Here is a 24,060-nt window from a genome sequence, read left to right on the forward strand (position 1 = left end):
TATATAGTACATATTCTAATAGGACTCTTGCACTCTACAAGAAACTATTTGATTGTTTATTTTGATAATATAATGAAATACTAGATCATATAAGTAGTTTCAATCAACATAGTGTAATACTTCCGTATTCCTAGACACTGGACACAACTAATGAATTGTAAAATATCGCAAATTGAATTTTTGAAACACAAGGTGACTTGCAGAAATCAATGGGTAGTGTACAACATAATCTAACTAGTCTTGACTACCCCCACACACAAAAACTAGTTTTGACTACATTAGCAATATGATTGGCATTAACAGAGAATATATGGTACCTAGTAAATGAAAGTAAGGTTTAACTCTTATTTCTGGAATAACCACTTAAGGTATCTAAAAAAGTACCCCCTCTGTAAACTGATCACTAGTGATCTAAAAGATCTTATATTAGTTTACAGATTAGTGATCTAAAATATCTTATATTAGTTTATAGATTAGTGATCTAAAATATCTTATATTAGTTTACAGAGGAAGTAGAATCCATTGTCGACTCTTCTTTCCCTTCACATCATCATATATATTTAGGGTTGACAATAATAAACAAATTTATATGATAAGGTCTTAGTTGGATTGACTGTTTGTATCACAGGAAATTGAAAACATAGGACTGAGATGACATGCATTGAGAATTCCTACAGATTAGAACACATGAATTTCATTACAGATGCCTTTGATGGTGCATAGGAGAGAACACATGTATTTTGGACGATTGAGAGAGAGGGTCGATAGAGAAAGAGTGCAAGTGCATTGGACTTCTGGAAGGAAAAAATAAAATGAGGTTTGAACTCATATTGAGATTCCTATGGAATAAATGACATAGAAATGGATTCCATACGAATTTGGCAACCTCAATCCTATGAACCAAAGGGTTTCCATAGGAAAATTCCTATTGATCAAAATCTTTCAAAACTCCTATGTTTATCCTTCAATCCAAAGAGATTGTGAGTGTGTGACTCTTAATTAGCCTGACTCTTGAGAGTATAAACTTTTAACTAGGGCTGGACCTACAAACTACATTTCTGACTGAGGGCAAACTGCATGAGTCGGGTGGGGGTGGGGGTGATGGGGCATTTTGTATAAATACATAGAGTTTTAGCATTTGTATTCTAAAAGTACCATCCGCAATTTTTCTTCTTCTAAAAGTACAGAGAAATTTTAGTGGAATCTCATATTTTGAGTGGGGTCCTAACCCCCACTCCCCTCAAGCGTCTGCCCCTGTCGTCTTAACAACAACTATCCTACGTGGCGAGACTGAGTCAGCCATTGTAGGTGACACCCTTACCTAGCGCACGTCCTTGTGTATATGAGAGAGAAGAAAATTCTCCGCAAAAGAAAAAGAGAGAAGAAATTACTATGGTTTTTAGTTGTGAGAGGCATACGCCCACAACATTTTTACTATTAGTTTGAGCTATAGACATGTTCTAACAATGGCACACCCCTTCAATTATTTCATGGTACTAGCCTAGTAGCTAGGTTTGAATTTTCTACAGGGTACAAATCAAGCTAACGATTCCAATTGAGCATGTGCGCATACGTGGATAACGTACGCCAGCTAGTATTACTGATGATAACTTGCCTTTGCCATGGTGGTTATGATCACGGTGGACGCCGTGAACGGCATCACATCGTTGTGGACGATGCGGAGGTGGAGCTCCTCGACCTCCGTGAGAACCCTGGCGACCAGACCCTTTCCATTCATTTCACAGTGGATCCTCACCATGACGTTGTCCTCCGAGAGCTTTGCCTCGATCTCCGGCAGCTTGTTTCCAGTAGCTGGCGTCCCGGCCGCCAAGAGGAACCGCGCGGAGCCCTCGCCGTCGTCTGGCGCGACAGGGTGGCACGGCTTCCTGACGAGCACCACGGTCTCGACGCTCCTATGGTTGCCGCCGGCAGCCTCTAGTGACCTCACCCTCTCTTGGAGCTCCTTCACGTATCTCGTCGCGTCCGTAAGAATCGTCCCCTTGTCCATCTGATCGATCGAAACTAATGTTAGTACCAAATTAACTAAGCATTTCCTGAAGGAATATTATGAGATGTAGGAACGGTTGGGAGATTTGAGTCAATTTGACATATTCAAAGACCTTCTTGAGGCCGGGAATGAGAGCGGAGAGCTCGATGAAGCGCTGGTTGATCTTCTCCCGGCGCTTCCGCTCCGCCATGACGTGGTCTTGCGCGTGTGGCGGGCCCTTTGTGGAGGCCCTCCTCGTCGGCTGTGACACGCCGGAAAGAAGCGGCGCTCGCGTGCCCCCGCCCCCGCTGCCAGCCGGCTGCGGCGGCAAGACAGCGCCAAAATTCCAGCTCATGCTGCTGGGCGCGAACGGCCCGCCCGAGGTCGGGGACGCCGTGGACCAGCTGCCTTCGTGCACAGCCGCATCAGGGGCTGGGCTGATGATTCCTCCACCGCCGCCCGTGTCGTCGCCGGAGCTCAGACTGTTCTGTGCTTCTGTCAGCTCCGAGGAATCGCGGAGCTCCTGGAGACACGAGAAGCCGGCGCTCTTCTGGCTGCCACCGTCGGCTCCTCCTGGATCCTGCTGCTCCAGTGTGCTCATCGCCCACTGCATGAACAGGCGAGAGTCGTCCATGTCGTCCATGGGCATCGACCGATCCGTACGTCGTTGCCACTGACCTAGCTCGTGCAACATCGAGACAGAAATGACAAAGTAGTTAAGCACACGTGACACCGCAGAACTAATCACATGCATCGTACTAGTACACCAGAGCACATGGATGCTACTAATTGTTTACCTCGGTGTGAACGATCCAATCCCCGCAGATTTGGTATGGAACCCTGGCCTAGAATCTTGGAGTTTATAACCGAGCGTGCGTCCGCTCTGCTAATTAAGCTCCCGTCACTGTTCCTCCAAAAGAAAAAGCTCCCGTCACTGTAATATTTGCTCACACTAGGCCTCTCAATGGCCCCTCTCTAGCCTAAAACAAATGGGCCAATCCTAAACAGTTAACAATCATATTTGTTGGATCCTGGCTATATCTTGCCTGGATCCACTGAAAATGATATTCTAGACCACGGAAAAGGTGCATGCACCCCGCAAAAAAAGAAAAAAAAGAGGGAAAAGGTGCATGCAGGTGGTGGGGCAAAAATACCAAATTTCATGATGCGTATGTTTGACTCTCATATTGACCAATTTAGGGCCATGTCAGCTGGATTAGCGGATCTACATGCCCTCTGTCTCAAAATGTAAGTATCTTCCAAAATACAAAGGTTTTAATAGCTACTACCTTCGTTCCAAAATAAGTGTTGTGGTTAACCGAGGGAGTACATATAAATGTGTCATAGCTTTTTTGGTCCCCAAAACACTATGCTAGCAACTAGCCTTATGTAAACAATAGCTATAACATTTTGAACAAATTTCTGGTCTGAAAATTAATTTCCACGAGAGTGAGATTTATTGTCTAATAGAAGTATAAATGATAGGGAAAAAAATACAATGAGATTTACACAAACTCTGTTGGGTAGCTACCTATGCAATACTTGAGGATACCAATAGACATGAAAAGGGTTAGTAACTCCTAGTGGGGGCTAGTTGAAGATAAGATTGAGAAGAAGAAGACGCATTGGAAAGGAAACATCTTGTCTATTGGGGATATGGTGACCTTGATTAATTCCAGTCTCATTAGTTTCCTTTATATATGATGTCCTTCCTAAATATGCCAAAAGGGGTGCTCGAGAAAATGAATTCATGCAGAGCCAAAATGTTATGGCCTGAGATGAATAGTAAAAGGAAATACTACCAAGTCAACTGACATGTGGTGTGCATGCCAAAATACTATGGTGGCCTAGGGGTTCTTGATCTAAAAGCCATCAATCAAAGCCTGCTATACAACTGACTTTGGAAATTGGAGAACACTGAAGGTACCTGCCAGCAATGGTTGTCCAGAAAAGAACTTCAGAAACAAACCCTACCAAGGATTAGGGCTGTGACTAAGGGATCTCATTGTTGGTAGAGTCAGATGAATGTGAACCATATTTTCCAGAGTTTACTAAGAGGTTGTTAGGTTATGGGGCTAAAACTATGTTTTTTTTACCATGGCTAAAACTCTGGTTTAGGGGGATATTTGGATTGGTGATACACCTTTAGGAGAGAAATTCCCTAGGCTTTATAGTATCACCTTCTCATAGAAGATTATAGTTCGTAAAGTTTAAGTTGAGGGATGGGAGTGCAAAATAGTGGGAAGCTTTAAAGTTCTTAGTGGATGAACAAACTTTATATGGAATGGACAATTTGAAATAAAGAACAAATTATTGTGGGAGATATATAACTCTACCGAAAAAGGCTTTCACCCCACTTTATATATAAAGCAACGAGATATATAACTCTAGCTCATTCGATCTTATATGGTTAGATACAAATTCATGGAAGTTCGAGATACCCCTCAAGATCAAGATTTTCATGTGGTTGATGCTTAAAATTAACATCTAGACCAAGTATGACCTGATCAAGAGGGGATGGACTGGGAATGATCAATGCCACTCCCATAGATAGGGAGATAGTTGATCACAAGTTACTTAATTGTATGCTAGGCTGCTAGCCATGCTTGTATGCCATGATCAATATGTATGCTTTGGGTATGTCTAGGGCCCTTGAGTCTTAGATGATATGGTTGAGGGTGGCTTAACACTTTCTTGATAGCAAAGAGATTTTTTTTTGCTTTGTGGGGGAGTAGAGATGTGCGAGACTATGTGGAAAACTCGAAATGCGGCTTGTTTTCATAAAAAAATAAGTCATGGTGATCAAACTATTGGGAAAGGTAGTAGAAAACAAAAAGTTTCGCCCTACGATCACCCAGGAACAATATGAAGGTGCATAACGGGTTGTGATCAATGATCGTTACCGGCTCCAGGAGTGCAGCGAAAGTAGACTTTCCTCTTCCGCGTATCGACCAGATCGTCAACTCCACCACCGAGTGTGACCTACTGTGCTTCCTGGACGCCTTCTCAGGCTATCATCAAATCAAGATGGCGGTGGAAGACGTAGAGAAGACGACCTTCTTGACCCCGTGCGGCGTGTACTACTACACCTGCATGCCGTTTGGGTTGCGCAATGTCGGAGCAACATTGCAGCGGTTGATGCACATCGCCCTGGGCAAGCATCTCGGAAGGAACGCAGAGGCTTATGTCCATGATATAGTGGTCAAGTCCCGGGAGGCAAGAACCCTTGTTGGAGATCTGGAGGAAACGTTCGCCAACCTGCGCGAGGTGAAGTTGCAGCTCAACCCTGAGAAGTGTGTATTCGGTGTCCCGTCCGACAAGCTGCTGGGGTTCCTGGTGTCGGACAGGGGAATTAAGGCCAACACAGAAAAGGTTAAGGCAATAGAAAGGATGAGCCCACCTCAAACTCTCAAGGAAATGTAGAAGCTGGTGGGCTGTGTGACCTCGCTTGGACGCTTCATCTCTAAGCTAGGCGAGCGCGCCCCCCGTTCTTCAAGCTAATGAAGAGGAAGGGCCCATTCGAGTGGACTCCGGAGGCTGACGCGGCTTTCTAAGACCTCAAGAAGTACCTCACCAGCCCACCAGTAATGGTCACACCTCGCCCTCTTGAGCCTCTGGTGCTTTACCTGGCGGCTACGCCCCACTCAGCCAGCGCGGCTCTGGTGGCGGCCCGCGAAGAGCGTGCAGCCAAGGGTATGCGGCGCGGGGCCACCAACCCGTCCAAGACGCCACGACCTCAGGACAACATGCTTGAGGCCTTGGCCGTACCATCAGGAGATGGGGATCCAGAGGTCGGGACCCCTGAGGCAACAGTGGCCCTCCCTGAGGACGAGGCTCCTGAGGCTTCACCACCTCAAGAAGCGAAAGACTCGGTGGACACTTCGTCCCTCATCGAGCATCCAGTTTACTTTGTCAACATCGTGCTGCGTGACGCGCGAGCATGATACCCCATGCCACAGAAGCTCCTTCTTGCACTCCACGTCACTTCCAGGAGGTTGTGTCACTACTTCCAAGGCCACCCTATCAAGACCGTCTCAACCTACCCCCTGGAGAGGATGCTCCGGAGCCCCAACACCGCGGGAAGGGTCGCCTAATGGAATATTGAGTTGCAGGCGTTCGAACTGAAATTAAGCACCACCCGAGTCATCAAGGGTGCAGCCCTCGCTGACTTTGTGGCTAAATGTACTGAGACACCAAGTCAAGAAGTAGGTGAGGACCACTCTCTCGCCCTAGGAGACGAGGCACCTGATGGCTGGGTCATGTACTTCGACAGTACGTTCGCATGCAAGGGCCCGGGGGCTGGAGCCGTGCTCATCTCGCCCACCAAAGGCAAGCTCTACTATGCCATGCAACTCTTCTTCCAGCACGGCGAGAAGGTCTCCAACAATATCACCGAATTCGAAGGCCTGATCGCCGGGCTCAAGGCCGCGGTTTCCTTGGGGGTCAGGCGCCTCACCATCAGGGCTGACTCCTAGCTCATCGTCAACTTCAGCAACAAGGAGTACACGCCAAAGGACAAGCACATGGAGGCATACCTCGAGGAGGTATGCAAAATTGAGAAACAATTCTTAGGTTTGGAGTTGCAGCACATACCGCGCGGCACAAACAAGGAGGCAAACGACATCACCAAGAGGGCATCCCAGCGCCTCCCCCAGGAGCCTGGTGTCTTCGAGGAGAGGCTCTTCAAGCCGTCAGTAGTTTCCCCTGTCGCGGAGCTGGTGTTGCCTCGGGAGGAGCTGCCCACGGCACCTACCACAGGTGCCCGGCCTGCGGTCCGGCTTCAGGGGCCCATTTGCTCCTCGTGCTCGAGCCTTAGGAGGGGTGCTGGACCGAGGAATTCAAGGCATACCTGCTTTAGGGCACCCTGCCGGAGAAGGAAGAAGATGCAGAGCGGTTGGCCCGACAGGCCACCACATACTGCATTCAGGACGGCGAGCTCCACCGGAGGTGCCCGAACAACGTCTCCCTGTGATGCATCTGCAAGGAGCAGGGGTGCGAGCTGCTGGCCGACATACATGGTAGGGATTGCGGGCATCACTCCTCATCATGCACCCTTGTGGGCAAGGCGTTCCCCAGCGGATTCTATTGGCCTACAACGCTCAACGACACTGCTGAATTGGTAAGATCTTGTGAAGCCTGTCAATTCCATGCTAAGCAGATCCACCAGTCCACTCAGGGCCTCCATACCATCCCGCTCTCGTGGCCGTTTGCGGTCTGGGGGTTGGTCATCTTGGCCCCATTTCCTTGAGCGCCCGGGTGCTACGCTTCCTCTACATCGCCATCGACAAGTTCACCAAGTGGGCGGAGGTGGAAGTTGTCCGCACCATCCCGACCGGCTCTATGGTAAAGCTCATCAAGGGCCTCGTAAGACGCTTCGGGGTGCCCAACCGCATCATCACCGACAACGGCTCCCATTTCATGAGCAACCTCTTTAAAACATATTGTGCTAACCTTGGGACCCAGATATGTTATGCTTCGGTGGCGCACCCGTGGAGCAATGGCCAGGCCGAGCGCGCCAATGGGGAGGTCTTGAGGGGCCTCAAGACAAGGAGCTTCAAGAAAAAGCTCGAGGCCTGCGGCAGGGGCTGGCTCGACGAACTCCCGTCCGTGTTGTGGTCCATACGCACCACCACGACCAAGCCTACAGGCGAGACCCGTTCTTCCTCGTCTACGGAGCCGAGGCGGTCCTCCTCACGAGGTCAGGTGTCACTCCCCGTGGGTCCTGGCATTCGACATGCGCGTCAGGATGCCTCGCGGGGGATGGACCTCATGTTGGGGGAGGAATGCCGCCGCCAAGCCTCGCTCTGAGCTGCGAGGTACCAGCAGGCACTGTGGCGGTACCACTACCGCAACATCCATTCCAGGACCCTCGAGGCAGGTGACCTCGTCCTGAGGTGGGTGCTCTCTAGGGATTGGTTCACAAGCTCTCCCCCATGTGGGAGGGCGTATTCAGGATCGCCCATGTCTCGAGGCCTGGCGCCGCGCGCCTGGAGACGTAGGACGGGGTCCCCATCTAGAATGCCTGGAACATCCAGCACCTCCAAAAGTTCTACCCGTAAAGAAGGCTCCGCGTCTGTGAAGGTCTCCGCTCGTGACACCCTCACGTAATAATGAGTGGGCCTGTACACGCCCCGGAGTCTCCTGAGTGTCGCCCTTGGGCCTCACGAGGGCTCCCTCCCACGTCCTAGTGGCATCACTTAGCTCCGCTCTAGTGAGAAGACTACTCTCCAATTATGCAATCCTCTCCAAAATTGGGGCTTTTCTTCACTTCAGCACTTCCCCTCATAGTGGATTCCACTAGGTTCTTAACCTCTTCCCAATTCTTAAACTGAAACCTGTGATGTCTAATCCAACTCGGCACCTAACCAGCTTGTCAGCATCGTAAGTTTGCCTGAACATTCCCCCTAGAAATACAAAAATAATGTAAATCTACTTGCATTTATTTATTAGGAATAGGCGCCGGACGGGGCTGTTCTTTTGCTTGCTTTCTGTATTTGGTTTCCAACTTCTCGAATGAAATTTGGAGTTTTGGTGTCTCTTTTTGAGGGTTGGGAATTTTCTTCTCCTTGCCTTGTTCGTTCTCCCAGGCCTTGCCTCAGGAGGAGCGGCGGGCTCGTGCATCCCGCGCGTGGGGGCTGGGCAGGTGTGTGGACACACCTCGCCAAAGTCTCTGGCCTTGTGGCGTATCCGTCCTCAGGCGATGCTCTCAAACGAGCTCGTGGGCACTGCGCCTTCGTGGTTTTTCTAGTCCTACAGCTGCAAGGACCCCCCTGAGGCCTGGCGACCCCGAGTCACCTCTCGGCAAGGAGCGCTCCCGCAGCACGGAAGTTCATCACAGGAACCCTAAGCTAAGTTATCCCGATCACAATCAATGGCAACATGGATATCAGGAGGTAGATAGAAACAATAACATAACAGCGCAAGCGGCATAGTCCATTACAGGCCCTAGTAGGGCCTCCTTCTTCTTCTTTTTTTGCAGCAGAAAGAAAGAAACAAAAGCAAGTACGCGACGATGGCAGCTCCTGAGGCCGGCCATAGAAGCGGCCAGGCTCACCCGGAGTCCTCCTCCCGCTTCATCCGGGCATGGTGGCGGCGCGACTCGTGTCCCCTCCTGGTCCGGGCCCAGTGATGCAACGGCTCATCGGAGTCGCCGTCGCTTGAGATTTCCGCGGAGGAAGAGCCGCCGCCACTGGAGGTGACACAACCATTGCCAAGGGCGAGCTCATCACTGACGATGCTGCCGCCCCTCCATCCGCCGTCATCATCACCGTCGTCGTTGTTGTCGCTCTTCGGGAACCACCCTACACGGGGGCCGTCCTCCCCGAAGATCCTCACGTAGAGGGTCGTGACGCTATCGTACCTGAAGTGGAGGGTGCACCTCCCGCACAGGTCCTGTGTGCGGGCAAATGACTACCACCCGCAGTTCAGGAACACATTGCCGACGGCCGTGACCTTGGCCTCCACCCACGAGGCCTTGCTGCAACAACCATCGACTTGAAGCCAGAAGCCACTAGGACCCCGGCCAACAGCGTGCTCGTGAAGAAGCGCAGAAGCCAGAGATAGGCGCTTGCTGGCCTCTCCGCACCCACCACAAAATCCGAGGGAGCATCGGCTGAGTGGGACCACGGCCGTGGCGGCCAGATGTACACTGCGCGCCTCACCTCCTCGCAGCGGCTTCCACCGCAGGGCGACGCGCCCCCAAGACCGCCGGAGGCAGCGCCAGCCTTGGAGAGAGGACGCCCACGCCCGCGGGGAGCCGCGACCGGCGTCACAACATACTTGCGGGGGCGCCCGCGGCCTCACTTGGGCGGAGGTGAGTCTGGTCCCTCCTTGGGGGCCTTTCCCTTCTCCGCGGCGGAGAACCTCCTCGTCGGCGCCATGGATGCTCTATTGAGGTGATGGAGCGAGAAGAAGGAGGAGCAAGGGTAGAGAAGACGAAGACGGGCAGGGGGCTCCGCCCGCTCCCCCATTTATAGCTGAAGGGAGGTCAGTCGTCGGCCTTCCACAATCTTGAGTAATGATGGCTTCCTCTGCATGCAGCAGGCAGTTGTCAAGTCGTTTGGTTGCCAAGGCAGCATGGCAAAGCGGAGGCGCCCACGCCTTATCAAGCGCCACACGTCGACTCGGTCCACATGCGATTGGGGCCCGCGATGTTCTACACTTGCCCTTCGGCTTCGCCTCGAAGCTAAGTGTGAGCGCGCCTGGGGCCCGGGGTCTACTGTCGGCGTTCTAGGAACCAGGGTACCCAGAGTTGCCTGCCTGCAGCCCATGGCGTGGCTTCATCGGTGGTCTAGTACGACCCATCTTCAGCATCAACAAGACAAGACCCTCGCGAGGAGCCAAGCCTCATGAGGCGGACGACATCATGACCTCCTGAAGGAGCAGCCTCCCGAGGCGGCCTCCTGAGGAGCGGAGATTTCTATGAAAGCACTTACCTCATGAGGCTGAGGTGACGCCAGCCATGACGACCAAGGCCAGGCGCGCGCCAGCGGGCGCAGATCGATAGGTTTCCTCTTTGGTGCTAAGGAGGCAAGCGCAGGTGCGGAGTCCCAAGGAATCAACCAAAGGTTGCCGTTTGCGTGCAACAAGACCAGGACCGCCAGAACGGCATGATGGATCTCATCGTCGAGCCCACCACGATGTCATGATCAGAAGATTTGCAGGCGAATACAACCTTTCGTTGGGATCAAATGTACTACTTATCCCCTTTCAAAATTGGCCATTTTTGGATCCCTTCCTGCCTAAGTTTTGGGGGAAGAGGACCAAGGCCACTATAAATATAGCCTAGCCACCACCATAGAGGGGATTGAGTTCTTGATCGGACCCCCCGAGGCCGAACCCCTTTAGCTCATCACAAGAACACACCTCCTGAGGCTGTTCTTCCTCTTGTACTAGTTCATCCTCAACCCCCGCGAGGCTAATCCACCACAAAGCAGGAGCAGGGTTTTACACCGCAAGGTGGCCCGAACCTGGGTAAACTGCCGTGTCCATTTCCTTCCCGTTCATCGAGCTATGTCGTGAGAGCAGCAAGTCGATCGGCCAGAGAGGTTGAGTTCTTCGCACACGCCCATGAGTTCGAACCTTTTTTGGGTCTGCGGAGCCCAGAATCCGACAGAAGTGTCATAAGCATGACAGAAAAAAATTCGTTCGGCCCAAAATGTCACATATGTGTCTATTTTTGTAGTGTATAATCCCATTGAATGGGTGAGTTCATATACACTTTTCTAGTTGAGACATTATGTCCATTTTTTGTCTAATCGGTCTTCTAACTTTCCGAACAGAAATGGAGGCACTGGATCGAAACAGTCAGCTGCCCTTCTCCTCAACCGGAGAGCTATTCCCGTGATGACGACCCGTGATTTCAAGATGGTCCAGAAACGTCGATCGATTTCGAGGATGGGGTCTTTTACCAGGAGAGTCTCTACGGCTCCAAAGTGGCACTTTTGGCCGACCACCCTGGGACAGTGCCCTCCTCCGCTATACGTAACAAAAAGGCCTCTACACGAAAAGGGCGATCGCCTCCTGTCGTTCCGAGTAGGCTGACTTCTACTCCCAAGGGCCGTCGCACCACAGGCCGAACACCGGCGAGAGCGACGCCGACTGCATCAGTGCTGAATGACCATACAACCTCCAAACGTGCGACAGCTGCGGGAATTACAGCAACTGCGCGCATGCTCAAGAGGTAATGTATTCCACTCGCAGTTCGTCAGCATTATAGTCGTGGCAAGCACTCGTAAACTTTGCTTGAGACCTGTAGGAGACACTTAGAGCCACCTTCATCCGAGGACGTTAAAGAGGTGCCAGGGGTAACCCCAAATCAAGGTCTTCGGCTTGGGCCAATGCCAACATGGAGGTTCTTGCCATAGAACAACTCCCAGGGGATTCCTAGGATGTCTCAGACACCAACTCCGAAGTCGAAAGTGTGATGAATCACCGACGACGGAAGGAGTCACTGTGTCACTTTACGTTTTCCGAACATGAGTTTACTGCTATTAGTTCGGTGGATCCATATGTTGGATTCTCCCAAGCAGGACTTGAGGGAGCCGCCAACCTTCTGTCGACCCACCTGCAGGTATGTGAGTGGTTTTGAGAACTGAACACAAATCCCAACCCAGTAGGCCCCCGAGCCTTAATTTGGGTGGGATGGCCAAGTTAAGGGTCTGAATGTGTATACTGCTATAATGTGGTGCAGACGTTGAGGAAACAAAACAAAAAGTTGTCCGAAGACCTTGAGCTAAACCAAACCCAGTTGGCATCTGTGTAAGCTGAACTGGAGAAGGTCAAGAAGTTCACCAGGGAAGCACATGGTGAGTAAAAGATTTAACATACATAATTGCTTGGGGCACCATTTTCTAATGAAAGATTTCCTTATAGAAGCCGAGCCCATAAGTTAGTTGCATAAGGATCTAAGCGCTGCCAAAGAAACTCAAAGGTATGCAAAATCACAGCACGAAGCCGGTCGCTGGGTACTGACCTGAAGTCATGAGGAGCTGAAAGCGGGAAACCAGCGACAAGACGAAGAAATTGAGAGTTTAAAAATTCAACTGGCAGAGGACCAGAGGAGAACTAGAGATTTAAAGGTGGCATGTTCAGTGAGTAAAATCTAGTTTGGGAACACGTAGATTATGTGTATTATACAAATGTAATAAACATGCCACTTCTATTGTTAGGTCTCCTTACCAGGCGTCCCGAGGAAGAGGCCAGCTCATTCGAAGGGAACCTGCTAAAGGAACTGTCCATCATGCATGAGCGAGCTTGAAAAGCTACGAAGAGCATGGTCAAGGCATTATGGCCGAACGAGACGCCCCCAGAAGGGATGGCCGAGCCAGCAAACCATTTTAAAGGAGCTCGGCACCGTTTTGAGTTATGGAAGATGTCCGCCTATCAAGAAGGAGCACGGGAGGCATGGCAATGGTGAAAACCGGCTTTACAAAGCTCGACTGAGAGCATTCTGCTCGAGTTAGGCCGGTAGGGCCGGACGAGCAGGAAGTGCAACTTCATCTGGTGTATGACCAAGTGATGCCAGCTTCTCGGATCTCCCAAGAAGACTGCACCCTGGATACCATAATAGATAATCTTGACCAGGAACATGGTGTTTGATTCTATGTATCTATGTAATTTACGTCAAATATTCTCCAACCATGTTGTAAACGTTGTCTTAACCGGCCATTGGCTTCTACCCTCCCCCACCACTGGCCGAGGAGTGTTTCTTACTATGTGACCCGAGATTATCAAGAAATCACTTCAGATAACAAGGCAATCCAGTCATTTGGTGCAAACAGAGAAAACATGCTCGGGGAGTTATTTTATATTACTTTTTAACGTAAGAAACATCTTCTGAAGAAAATAGTTCCTCCATGGGTTCCTTTCTCCGGGCTGTCATGTTAACCACAAAGGTTTTAACCGTATACCCGTATTATACAAGGAATGGTTACTTAGGGAGAACAACCACGAACGTTGGTGATGACGACCAATTATTTTCACTTCTTTGAGGCTGACCAATTATGTTCTTAAGAACGCTAGGTTTAGGCTTCACCCATCTAAGGTACCCACCCTGGTAACCCAGACGTATCAATCACAGAGGTGCTCCTTTACCCCCTATCCAAACGATCGGGAACATATGCGGTAAGCATAGGAGCAAGGCAACCCAGCTTGGCCAAATCTTAAGTAAAATTGATGCATATAATGGCCTAAAAACGATATAGGAAGGGTGAAACATGACCAATACAAATGAGTGCACGAAATTTGTATTTGTCAGCTTCGTAAAAGAGCCTCCAGGCATGACTGGTTTGTACATTTGAGGATGTGTGCTAAGGACAACTTAACGTAGCTCAGTTTAGCCGATCACGGGCCGGGGAATGCTAGCCAAAATATAAAAAGTAAAAATAAAGAAAAACTACAAAAAGAAGAAAAGACTAGTGAAGGTGACGACAATGGTCTAGCCGTAGAAGCGCCGAAGACGAGCTGCGTTCCATGGGTTCGGTTCGAGGCGATTGTCCCTTGGGTTGCGGAGGCGATACGCTCCCCCTGCGAGCACTTCGTCAATTATGAAAGGACCCTCCCATTTAGGCGAGAGCTTATTCTTCTACTTATCCGGGAGGCATAAAATGAGATTGCCCACATTATATGCCTTCGCCCGAACTTCCCTACTCTGGTAGCACCGGGCTTGTTGTTGATAAAAGGTAGAACGGACCTGAGCTATGTTGCGCTCTCCTTCCAGGGCGTCCAGGTCATCCTACTGATCTAGATCAGCCTCCTTTTCTCGTACATGCGCACTCTGGGTGCGTCATGGATGAGGTCACAGGGGAGGACTGCTTCTGCTCCTTTCACCATAAAATCGACGTACATCCCATTGATCGATTAGGGGTGGTGCGTAGGCCCCACAATATGGAGCCGAGCTCCTCCACCCAGTGGCTGTCGAATTCTTTCAGGGAACGAACCAGTCGAGGTTTAATGCCGCTCAGGATTAGTCGTTGGCCCATTCGACCTGCCCATTGGTATGTGGGTGATATACCAAGGCATAATCGAGCTTAATGCTCATGTTAGCGCACCACTCCTTTACCTCCTGGGCTATGAAATTGGATCCATTGTCCATTGTGAGGGACACTGTAATGATGGACCACGCCGGATATAAAGTCGATGACTGGTCCGGACATAGCTGAAGTTACTGGTTTCGCCTCAATCCACTTAGTAAATTTGTGTACCATGACCAGCAGATATTTCTTTTTCTTGGCCCCCCTTTAAGTGGTCCGACCATGTCCAACCCCCTGATACGTCTCCAACGTATCTATAATTTTTGATGTTCCCGTGAGATCCCATCTAGGGGCCTTTTCTGGCATCCTGCCGGAGGGGGATTCGATCACGGAGGGCTTGTGCATCAACTCTATTGCCCTTCCAATGAAGCATGAGTAATTTACCTCAGACCTACGGTTCCATATGTAGTATCTAGATGGCTTCTTCTATCTCTTTGATTCTCAATACCATGTTCTCCTCGACATTCTTGGAGATCTATCTGATGTAATCTTGTTTCGCGATGTGTTTGTCGAGATCCGATGAATTGTGGATTTATGATCAACTTATCTATGAATATTATTTGAATCTTCTCTGAATTCTTATATGCATGATTTGATATATTTGTAGTTCTCTTCGAACTATAAGTTTAGTTTGGCCAACTAGACTGGTTTTTCTTGCAATGAGAGAAGTGCTTAGCTTTGGGTTCAATCTTGCATTGTCCTTTCCCAGTGACAGTAGGGGTAGCAAGGCACATATTGTATTGTTTCCATCGACGATAAAAATATGGGGTTTACATCATATTGCTTGAGTTTATTCCTCTACATCATGTCATCTTACTTAATGCATTACTCTATTCTTCATGAACTTAATACTCTAGATGCAGGCAGGAGTTGGTCGATGTGTGGAGTAATAGTAGTAGATGCAGGCAGGAGTCGGTCTACTTGACATGGACGTGATGCCTATATTTCATAATCATTGCCTTAGATATTGTCATAACTTTGCGCTTTTCTATCAATTGCTCGACAATAATTTGTTCACTCACTGTATTATTTGCTATCTTGAGAGAAGCCACTAGTGAAACCTATAGTCCCCGGGTCTATTTTCCTTCATATAAGTATCCGATCTACAATTTTTCTATCTTTTACTTTCCGATCTATAAACCAAAAATACCAAAAATATTTACTTTATCTTTTGTTTAGTTTCATCTATCTCTATCAGATCTCACTTTTGCAAGTGACCGTGAAGGGATTGACAACCACTTTATAGCTTTGGGTGCAAGTTATTTGATTGTTTGTGCAGGTATTGATGATTTGTGCGTTGTCTCCTACTGGATTGATACCTTGGTTCTCTAATTGAGGGAAATACTTATCTATACTTTGTTGCATCACCCTTTCCTCTTCAAGGGAAAAACCAACGCAAGCTCAACAGGTAGCAGGAAGAATTTCTGGCGCCGTTGCCGGGGAAATCTACGTCAAGCCTACCAAGTACCCATCATAAAACTCTCATCTCTTTCATTACATTATTCTCCATTTGCCTCTCATTTTCCACTCCCCCCACTTCTAAAATGATTTTCGAAAAGATTTGCCTTTTTATTCGCCCTTCTTCCGTTCGTCTTTTTGTTTGCCCTTTATGTCTTACTTGCCTTGTTTGCTTGCTTGCTTGGCATAATTGTGTATTTATTGGAATTCAGAAACAAAACGTTTATGGATCCTCATCCACTTGCTAATATTTTAAGAGACCCAATTATGATGAACCAATTGCTAGTGAGTTGTGTGCACTAGATTATCTTTATGAAGTTTTGCTTGAAATTCGTGAATCCAGAAATTTATGAAGTGATTCATGATAGTGCCTTGGATGAAAAGCATGATTGCAATGATGTTATTATAAATTCCATTAATGTTAATTGTGTTAATGATATGCAAAACCCTAAGCTTCGGGATGCTAACTTTGCTATGTCTACTACTTGTTGTGATGATCATGATTGGGGTGATTCTTCTTATGACCTTGAAAATATATTTAAGCCCCATGATGAATATGAGATTGATAATAATGTTTCATTAATACTGAAATTGGTTTTGGAAGATTTTCAAATTTAGATCCCACATATTTGGAGAATGTTCAATCTTATGATTTTTTTGGATAAAAGTGGGATTGAGAGGTCATGACTTTAGTTAATGTTAATCCCACTATTTTGGAAGAGTGTCAACTTCGCATGCATGTGGATCGTGTTGAGAATATGTTATGTGATTGCTATATTATTGAATTTTCCTATGATCCTACATGTAATTATTATAAGAGAGGAGAATATGGTTGTAGAAATTTTCATGTTACTAAATTACCTCTCTTCATGTTGAGATTGCTATCATTTCTTTCTTCTTCCTTGCATATGCTAGTTTGTGCTTGCCTTGATAATTTGTTTGCTTATAAAATGCCTATGCATAGGAAGTATGCTAGACTTATATGTGTTTGTCACATGTTGTATGATGCTCTCTTTGCGCTTAAATTCTTATCTTTCATGTGAGCATCATTGAAATCTCAATGCCTAGCTAAAAGGCTTTAAAGAAAAGCGCTGGTTGGGAGACAACCCAATATTTTTCCTTGCTGTTTTGCAATAAATAATTCATCTAGCCTCTGGTTATATGTGGTTTTGTGTTTTAGTTAGTGTTTGTGCCAAGTAAGACCTTTGGGATGGCTTACGGTGATAGTTGTTTTGATCTTGCTGAAAAACAGAAACTTTTGCGCCCAGGAAAATAATTTTCATAATTCACAGAAGAGTGCTTTTGATTTGATTCTTTTTGCACAAGATTTGTACACAAATTTCCCAGGTTGTCCTAATTTGTCAGAATTTTTGGAGTTACAGAAGTATTTGAAGTTTCCATATTGCTACAGACTGTTCTGTTTTTGCTAGATTTTGTTTTCTATGTGTTGTTTGCTTATTTTGATGAATATATGGGTACTATCAGGGGGTATGAACCATGGAAAAGTTGGAATAAATTAGATATTACACAAATATAAATAAAGAATGAGTTCACAGCAGTACCAAAAGTGGTGATTTATTTTCTTATACTAACAGAGCTTATGAGATTTTCTGTTGAGTTTTGTGTTGTGAAGTTTTCAAGTTTTGGGTAAGGATTTGATGGATTATGGAATAAGTAGTGGCAAGATCCTAATCTTGGGATGCCCACGACACCCAAGGTAATATTCAAGGACATCCAAGAGCCTAAGCTTTGGGATTCCCCGGAAGGCGTCCCCTCTTTCATCTTCGTCTATCGGTAACTTTACTTGAGGCTATATTTTTATTCACCACAAGATATGTGTTTTGCTTGGAGCGTCTTGTATGATTTGAGTCTTTTCTTTTTAGTTTGCCACAATCATAATTGCTGTACACACCTTTTGATAGGGACACACATGAATCGTTATTTATTAGAATACTCTATGTGCTTCACTTATATCTTTTGAGCTAGGTAATATTGCTCTAGTGCTTCACTTATACCTTTTTAGAGCACAACAGTGGTTTTTATTTTATAGAAATTGTTGAACTCTCATGCTTCACTTATATTATTTTGAGAGTCTTTTTAAACAACATGGTCATTTGCTTTGGTTATAAATTTAGTCCTAATATGATAGGCATCCAAGAGGGATATAATAAAAACTTTCATATAAAGTGCATTGAATATTATGAGAAGTTTGATTCCTTATGATTGTTTTGAGATATAGAGATGGTGATATTAGAGTCATGTTAATGAGTAATTGTGGATTGTAGAAATACTTGTGTTGAAGTTTGTGATTCCCGTAGCATGCACCTATGGTGAACCTTATGTGATGAAGTCAGAGCATGATTTATTTATTGATTGTCTTCCTTATGAGTGGCGGTCGGGGACGAGTGATGGTCTTTTCCTAACAATGTATCCCCCTAAGAGCATGCACATAGTACTTTGTTTTGATGACTAATAGATTTTGCAATAAGTATGTGAGTTCTTTATGACTAATGTTGAGTCCATGGATTATATGCACTCCCACCCTTCCACCATTGCTAGCCTCTCTAGTACTGCACAACTTTTGCCTGTACCATACACCCGCCATATACCTTCCTCAAAACAGCCACCATACCTACCTATTATGGCATTTCCATAGCCATTCCGAGATATATTGCCATGCAACTTTCCACCGTTCCATTTATTATGACATGCTTCATCATTGTCATATTGCTTTGCATGATCATGTAGTTGACATCGTATTTGTGGCAAAGCTAACTTTCATAATTCTTTCATACATGTCACTCTTGAGTCATTGCACATCCCGATACACCACCGGAGGCATTCATATAGAGTCATATTTTGTTCTAAGTATCGAGTTCAATTATTTAGTTGTAAGTAAATAAAAGTGTGATGATCATCATTATTAGAGCATTGTCCCATGTGAGGAAAGGATGATGGAGACTATGATTCCCCCACAAGTCGGGTTGTTACTCCGGACGACTTAATAAAGAAAAGGGAGAAAAAAGAGAGGCCAAAGAGGCCACACAAAAAAGAGAGAAAAAGAGAGAAGGGACAATGTTACTATCCTATTCCACACTTGTGCTTCAAAGTAGCACCATGATCTTCATGATAGAGAGTCTCCTATTTTATCACTTTCATATACTGGTGGGAATTTTCCATTATAGAACTTGGCTTGTATATTCCAATGATGGGCTTTCTCATATGCCCTAGGTCTTCATGAGCAAGCAAGTTGGATGCACACCCACTTAGTTTCTTTTTGAGCTTTCATAAACTTATAGCTCTAGTGCATCCGTTGCATGTCAATCCCTAGTCACTCACATTGATATATATTGATGGGGATCTCCATAGCCCATTGATATGCCTAGTTGATGTGAGACTGTCTCATATATGTAGGGGGAAATCAAGGAAGAGGACAGATCTATCCTGATGGTAGCAAGAGTAACAATACAATCTATAATGCTACATCAACAGGTATAGTAAGAAAAATACTATGTAAGAAAGGTCTTGTCTTCTCCACAACCACCATATTCTATTCCACTTATAGTGCTATGTCCATGCCTCACGATCATGTATTGCGTGAAAGTTGGAAAAGTTTGAGAACACCAAAAGTATGAAACAATTGCTTGTCTTGTCATCGGGGTTGTGCATGATTTGAATATTTTGTGTGATGAAGATGGAGCATAGCTAGACTATATGATTTTGTAGGGATAATTTTCTTTGGCCATGTTATTTTGAGAAGACATGAATGCTTTATTAATATGCTTGAAGTATTATCGTTTTTATGTAAATATTAAACTTTTGTTTTGAATCTTATGGATCTGAACATTTTATGCCACAATGAAGAAAATTACATGGATAAATATGTTAGGTAGTATTCCACATCATTTTTTTTGTTTTTATCATTTACCTACTCGAGGACGAGCAGGAATAAGCTTGGGGATGCTTGATACGTCTCCAACTTATCTATAATTTTTGATTGTTCCATGCTATTATATTTTCTGTTTTGGATGTTTTATATGCATTAATATGCTATTTTATATCATTTTTGGCACTAACCTATTAACCTAGAGCCCAGTGCCCATTTCTGTTTTTCCTAGTTTTTGAGCTTCGCAGAGAAGGAATACCAAACGGAGTTAAAACAGAATAAAAGCTTCGTGAAGTTTTTTTGGACCAGAAGACACCTAGGAGACTTGGAGATCAAGTCGGAAGAGCCACGAGGCAGCCACAAGGGGGGAGGGCACGCCCAGGGGGGTAGGGCGCGCCCCTGCCCTGTGGGCCCCTTGGGACTCCCCTGACCTAATTCTTCATCCTAGATATTCACATATATCCCCAAACCACCAGAAGCATCCACAAAAACAGTTCTCCACCGCGGCAACATTCTGTTCCCATGAGATCCCATCTAGGGGCCTTTTCTGGCATTCTGCCAAAGGGGGATTCGATCATGGAGGGCTTCTACATCAACTGTATTGCCCTTCCAATGAAGCGTGAATAGTTTACCTCAGACCTACGGGTCCATGGCTAGTAGCTAGATGGATTTTTCTCTCTCTCTTTGATTCTCAATACCATGTTCTCCTCGATGTTCTTGGAGATCTATCCGATGTAATCTTCTGTTGAGGTGTGTTTGTCGAGATCTGATGAATTGTGGATTTATGATCAACTTATATATGGATATTATTTGAATCGTTTCTGAATTCTTATATGCATCATTAGATATCTTTGTAATTCTCCTCGAACTATCGGTTTAGTTTGGCCAACTAGATTGGTTTTTCTTGCAATGGGAGAAGTGCTTAGCTTTGGGTTCAATCTTGCGGTGTCCTTTCCCAGTGCCAGTAGGGGCATCAAGGCACATATTGTATTGTTGCCATCGAGGATAAAAAGATGGGGTTTACATCATATTGCTTGAGTTTATTTCTCTACGTCGATGCGAACAAGAGTCGGTCGATGTGTGGAGTAATAGTAGTAGATGCATGCAGGAGTCTGTCTACTTGACACGGACGTGATGCCTATATTTCATAATCATTGCCTTAGATATCGTCATAACTTTGCGCTTTTATATCAATTGCTCGACAGTATTTGTTCACCCACCGTATTATTTTTATTTGCTATCTTGAGAGAAGACACTAGTGAAACCTATGCCCCCCGGGTGTATTTTCCTTCATATAAGTTTCCGATCTACTATTTTTTTATCTTTTACATTCCGACCTATAAACCAAAAATACCAAAAATATTTAGTTTATCTTTTGTTTAGTTTCATCTATCACTATTAGATCTCACTTTTGCATGTGACCGTGAAGGGATTGACAACCCCTTTATCGCGTTGGGTGCAAGTTGTTTGATTGTTTGTGCAGGTATTGGTGATTTGTGTGTTGTCTCCTACTAGATTTATACCTTAGTTCTCTAACTGAGGAAATACTTATCTCTACTTTGCTGGATTACCCTTTCTTCTTCAAGGGAAAAGCCAACACAAGCTCAAGAAGTAGCAGGAAGAATTTTTGGTGCCATTGCTGGGGAGATCTACGTCAAGCCTACCAAGTACCCATCATAAAACTCTCATCTCTTGCATTACATTATTCACCATTTGCCTCTCGTTTTGCTCTCCCCCACTTCTAAAACAATTTTTGAAAAGATTTGCAATTTTATTTGTCCTTCTTCCTTTCGTCTTTTCGTTTGCCCTTTATGTCTTACTTTCCTTGTTTGCTTGCTTGCTTGGCATAATTGTGTATTTATTGAAATTCAGAAATGAAAAGTTTATGGATCCTCATCCACTTGCTAATCTTTTTAAGAGATCCAATTATGACGAACCAATTGCTAGTGAGTTGTGTGCACTAGATTATCTTTATGAAGTTTTGCTTGAAATTTGTGAATCCGGAAATTGTGATGAAGTGTTAAAAGAAGAAATTTATGAAGTGATTCACGATAGTGCCTTGGATGAAAAGCATGATTGCAATGATGTTATTATAAATTCCATTAATCTTAATTGTGTTAATGATATGCAAAATCCTATGCTTGGGGATGCTAATTTTGCTATGTCTACTACTTGTTGCAATGATCATGATTGGGGTGATTCTTCTTATGATCTTGAAAATTTATTTAAGCCCCATGATAAATATGAGATTGATAATAATGTTTGCAATAATATTGAAAGTGGGTTTGGACGAGTGTCAACTTTAGATCCCACATATTTGGAGAATGTTCAATAATATTGAGAGTGGGTTTGGAAGGCATTTCTTCGAGTGACAAGCCTCCGATAATCTCTTCATCTGGTTCGATGGAAGGAGGGATGATCTGTTCTGGGCCACTGGATCCCATGTCCTTGCTCTCGCCCTGCCACGCCATAGATGGCTTAAAGAGCCATTCCAAAAAGGTGTTCCTAGGGTTGGGGTCGTGCTTGGTGCCCATTTGGGTGAGGACGTGATAGCTTGATTTCTGTCTCTGGAGACATGGTGGAACTCTAACCCTTCAAACCGGGCGGATATTTTGAGGTCGACATTTCAATATGATGCCATTTTTGGGTCTTTAGCGTCGAAGTCTCCATTGATTTGAGAGACGGTGAGATTAGAGTCTCCCCGCACCTCGAGCCGTTGTACGCCCATTGACGTTGCTATCCGAAGTACATGTAACAATGCCTCATATTCGGCCGCATTGTTGGAATTGGTGTACATGATCTGTAGTATGTACCGGATATTGTTGCTAGTGGGGGATGTAAGGATTACTCCAGCCCCTAGTCTGGCAAGCTTCTTGGAGCCGTCAAAGTACATCGTCCAATGCGAGTACATACTGTATTCTCTGGGGAGCTCGACTTCTTTCCATTCAGCGAGAAAATCAGCTAACACCTGAGATTTAATAGTTCGACATGGTTTGTACACAATTTTGAAAGGGGGAGCTCTATAGCCCATTTGGTTATGCGGCCAGTGGCGTCCCTGTTGTTAATTATGTCATTCATTGGTACTTCGGATGCCATCATAACCGAACACTCTTAAAAGTAGTGTCGGAGCTTTCCGGATGCATAAAAACTGTATAGGCTATCTTCTGGTAATGCGGATACCTAGATTTGCACAGGGTGAGCACTTAAGATACGTAGTAGAATGGCTTCTGCAACTGAAAGTTGTGACCCTCTGCTTCTCATTCGACAACGAGAACCACACTGACCACTTGATTTGTGGCCAAGATGTACAGTATCATTGGTTCACCTATGCCAGGTGCTGCTAGTATGGGATTGCCGGCCAACAATGTTTTAATTTCTTCTAGTGCGGGCGTTGCTTCATCGGTCCACTCAAAGTTTTTGGTTCGTTTGAGCAGCCTATAGAGTGGTAGTGCCTTTTCACCAAGGCAGGAGATAAAGCGACTTAAAGACACCATGCAGCCAGCAGGTTTTTGGACGTGTTTTAGCTTCGTATGGACCACTAGATGGGATAGTACCCATATTTTAGCCCGATTGGCCTCTATTCCTCTATGGGATACAATAAATCCAAGCAGCTTGCCCGTGGGAACTTTAAAGACACATTTTTCCAGATTGGGCCGTATATCGTAAGCCCGCAGGTAATCAAAGGTTTGGCCGAGGTCGTCCACCAGCTAGCTAACGTGTTTGGTCTTCATGACCACGTCGTCCACGTATGCCCTGACCATTTTGCCGATTTGCTTTTCCAAGCATGTATGAATCATGGTTTGTTATGTGGCGCCTGCATTTTTTTAGTCCGAAGGGCATTGTGTTGAAGCAGAATGGCTCGCAGGGAGTGATAAAGGCCGTTGCAGCCAGGTCAGACTCCTTCATTTTGATTTGATGGTATTCAGAGTAGGCAGCGATGAAGCACAATGAGTCATGTCTGGTGGTGGCATCAATGATCTGGTCTATGTGAGGTAAGGGAAAGGGATCCTTCGGGCAAGATTTATTTAGGTCTTTGAAATTGACGCACAACCGCCAGGATTTGTCTTTCTTGGTCACCATGACCAGATTCGCCAACCACTCAGGGTGTTTGATATCTCGGATGAATCTGACTTCAAGTAGTTTTGCTAGTTCTTCACCCTTGACGCTTGGGTTTGGAAAATTGGCGTAGCGCCTGT

At 46.0% G+C, this 24,060-nt stretch overlaps 1 protein-coding gene across 1 annotated transcript in view; it reads right to left on the minus strand.

Moving 5' to 3' along the window:
* LOC119292881 (transcription factor bHLH19-like) overlaps positions 1-2,636 on the minus strand; it is a 3,700-nt gene extending 1,064 nt beyond the window's left edge. Inside the window, exons 1-2 of the mRNA XM_037571557.1 lie at positions 2,121-2,636; positions 1,616-2,008 (exon numbers count right to left, since the gene is read on the minus strand). Of these exons, the coding sequence (XP_037427454.1) occupies positions 1,616-2,008; positions 2,121-2,636 (909 nt within the window). The remainder of the gene's footprint in view (positions 1-1,615; positions 2,009-2,120) is intronic.
* Between the last annotated feature and the right edge of the window lie 21,424 nt (positions 2,637-24,060).

The sequence above is a fragment of the Triticum dicoccoides genome, chromosome 4B, assembly GCF_002162155.2.
Source record: "Triticum dicoccoides isolate Atlit2015 ecotype Zavitan chromosome 4B, WEW_v2.0, whole genome shotgun sequence".
Lineage (NCBI taxonomy): Eukaryota > Viridiplantae > Streptophyta > Magnoliopsida > Poales > Poaceae > Triticum > Triticum dicoccoides.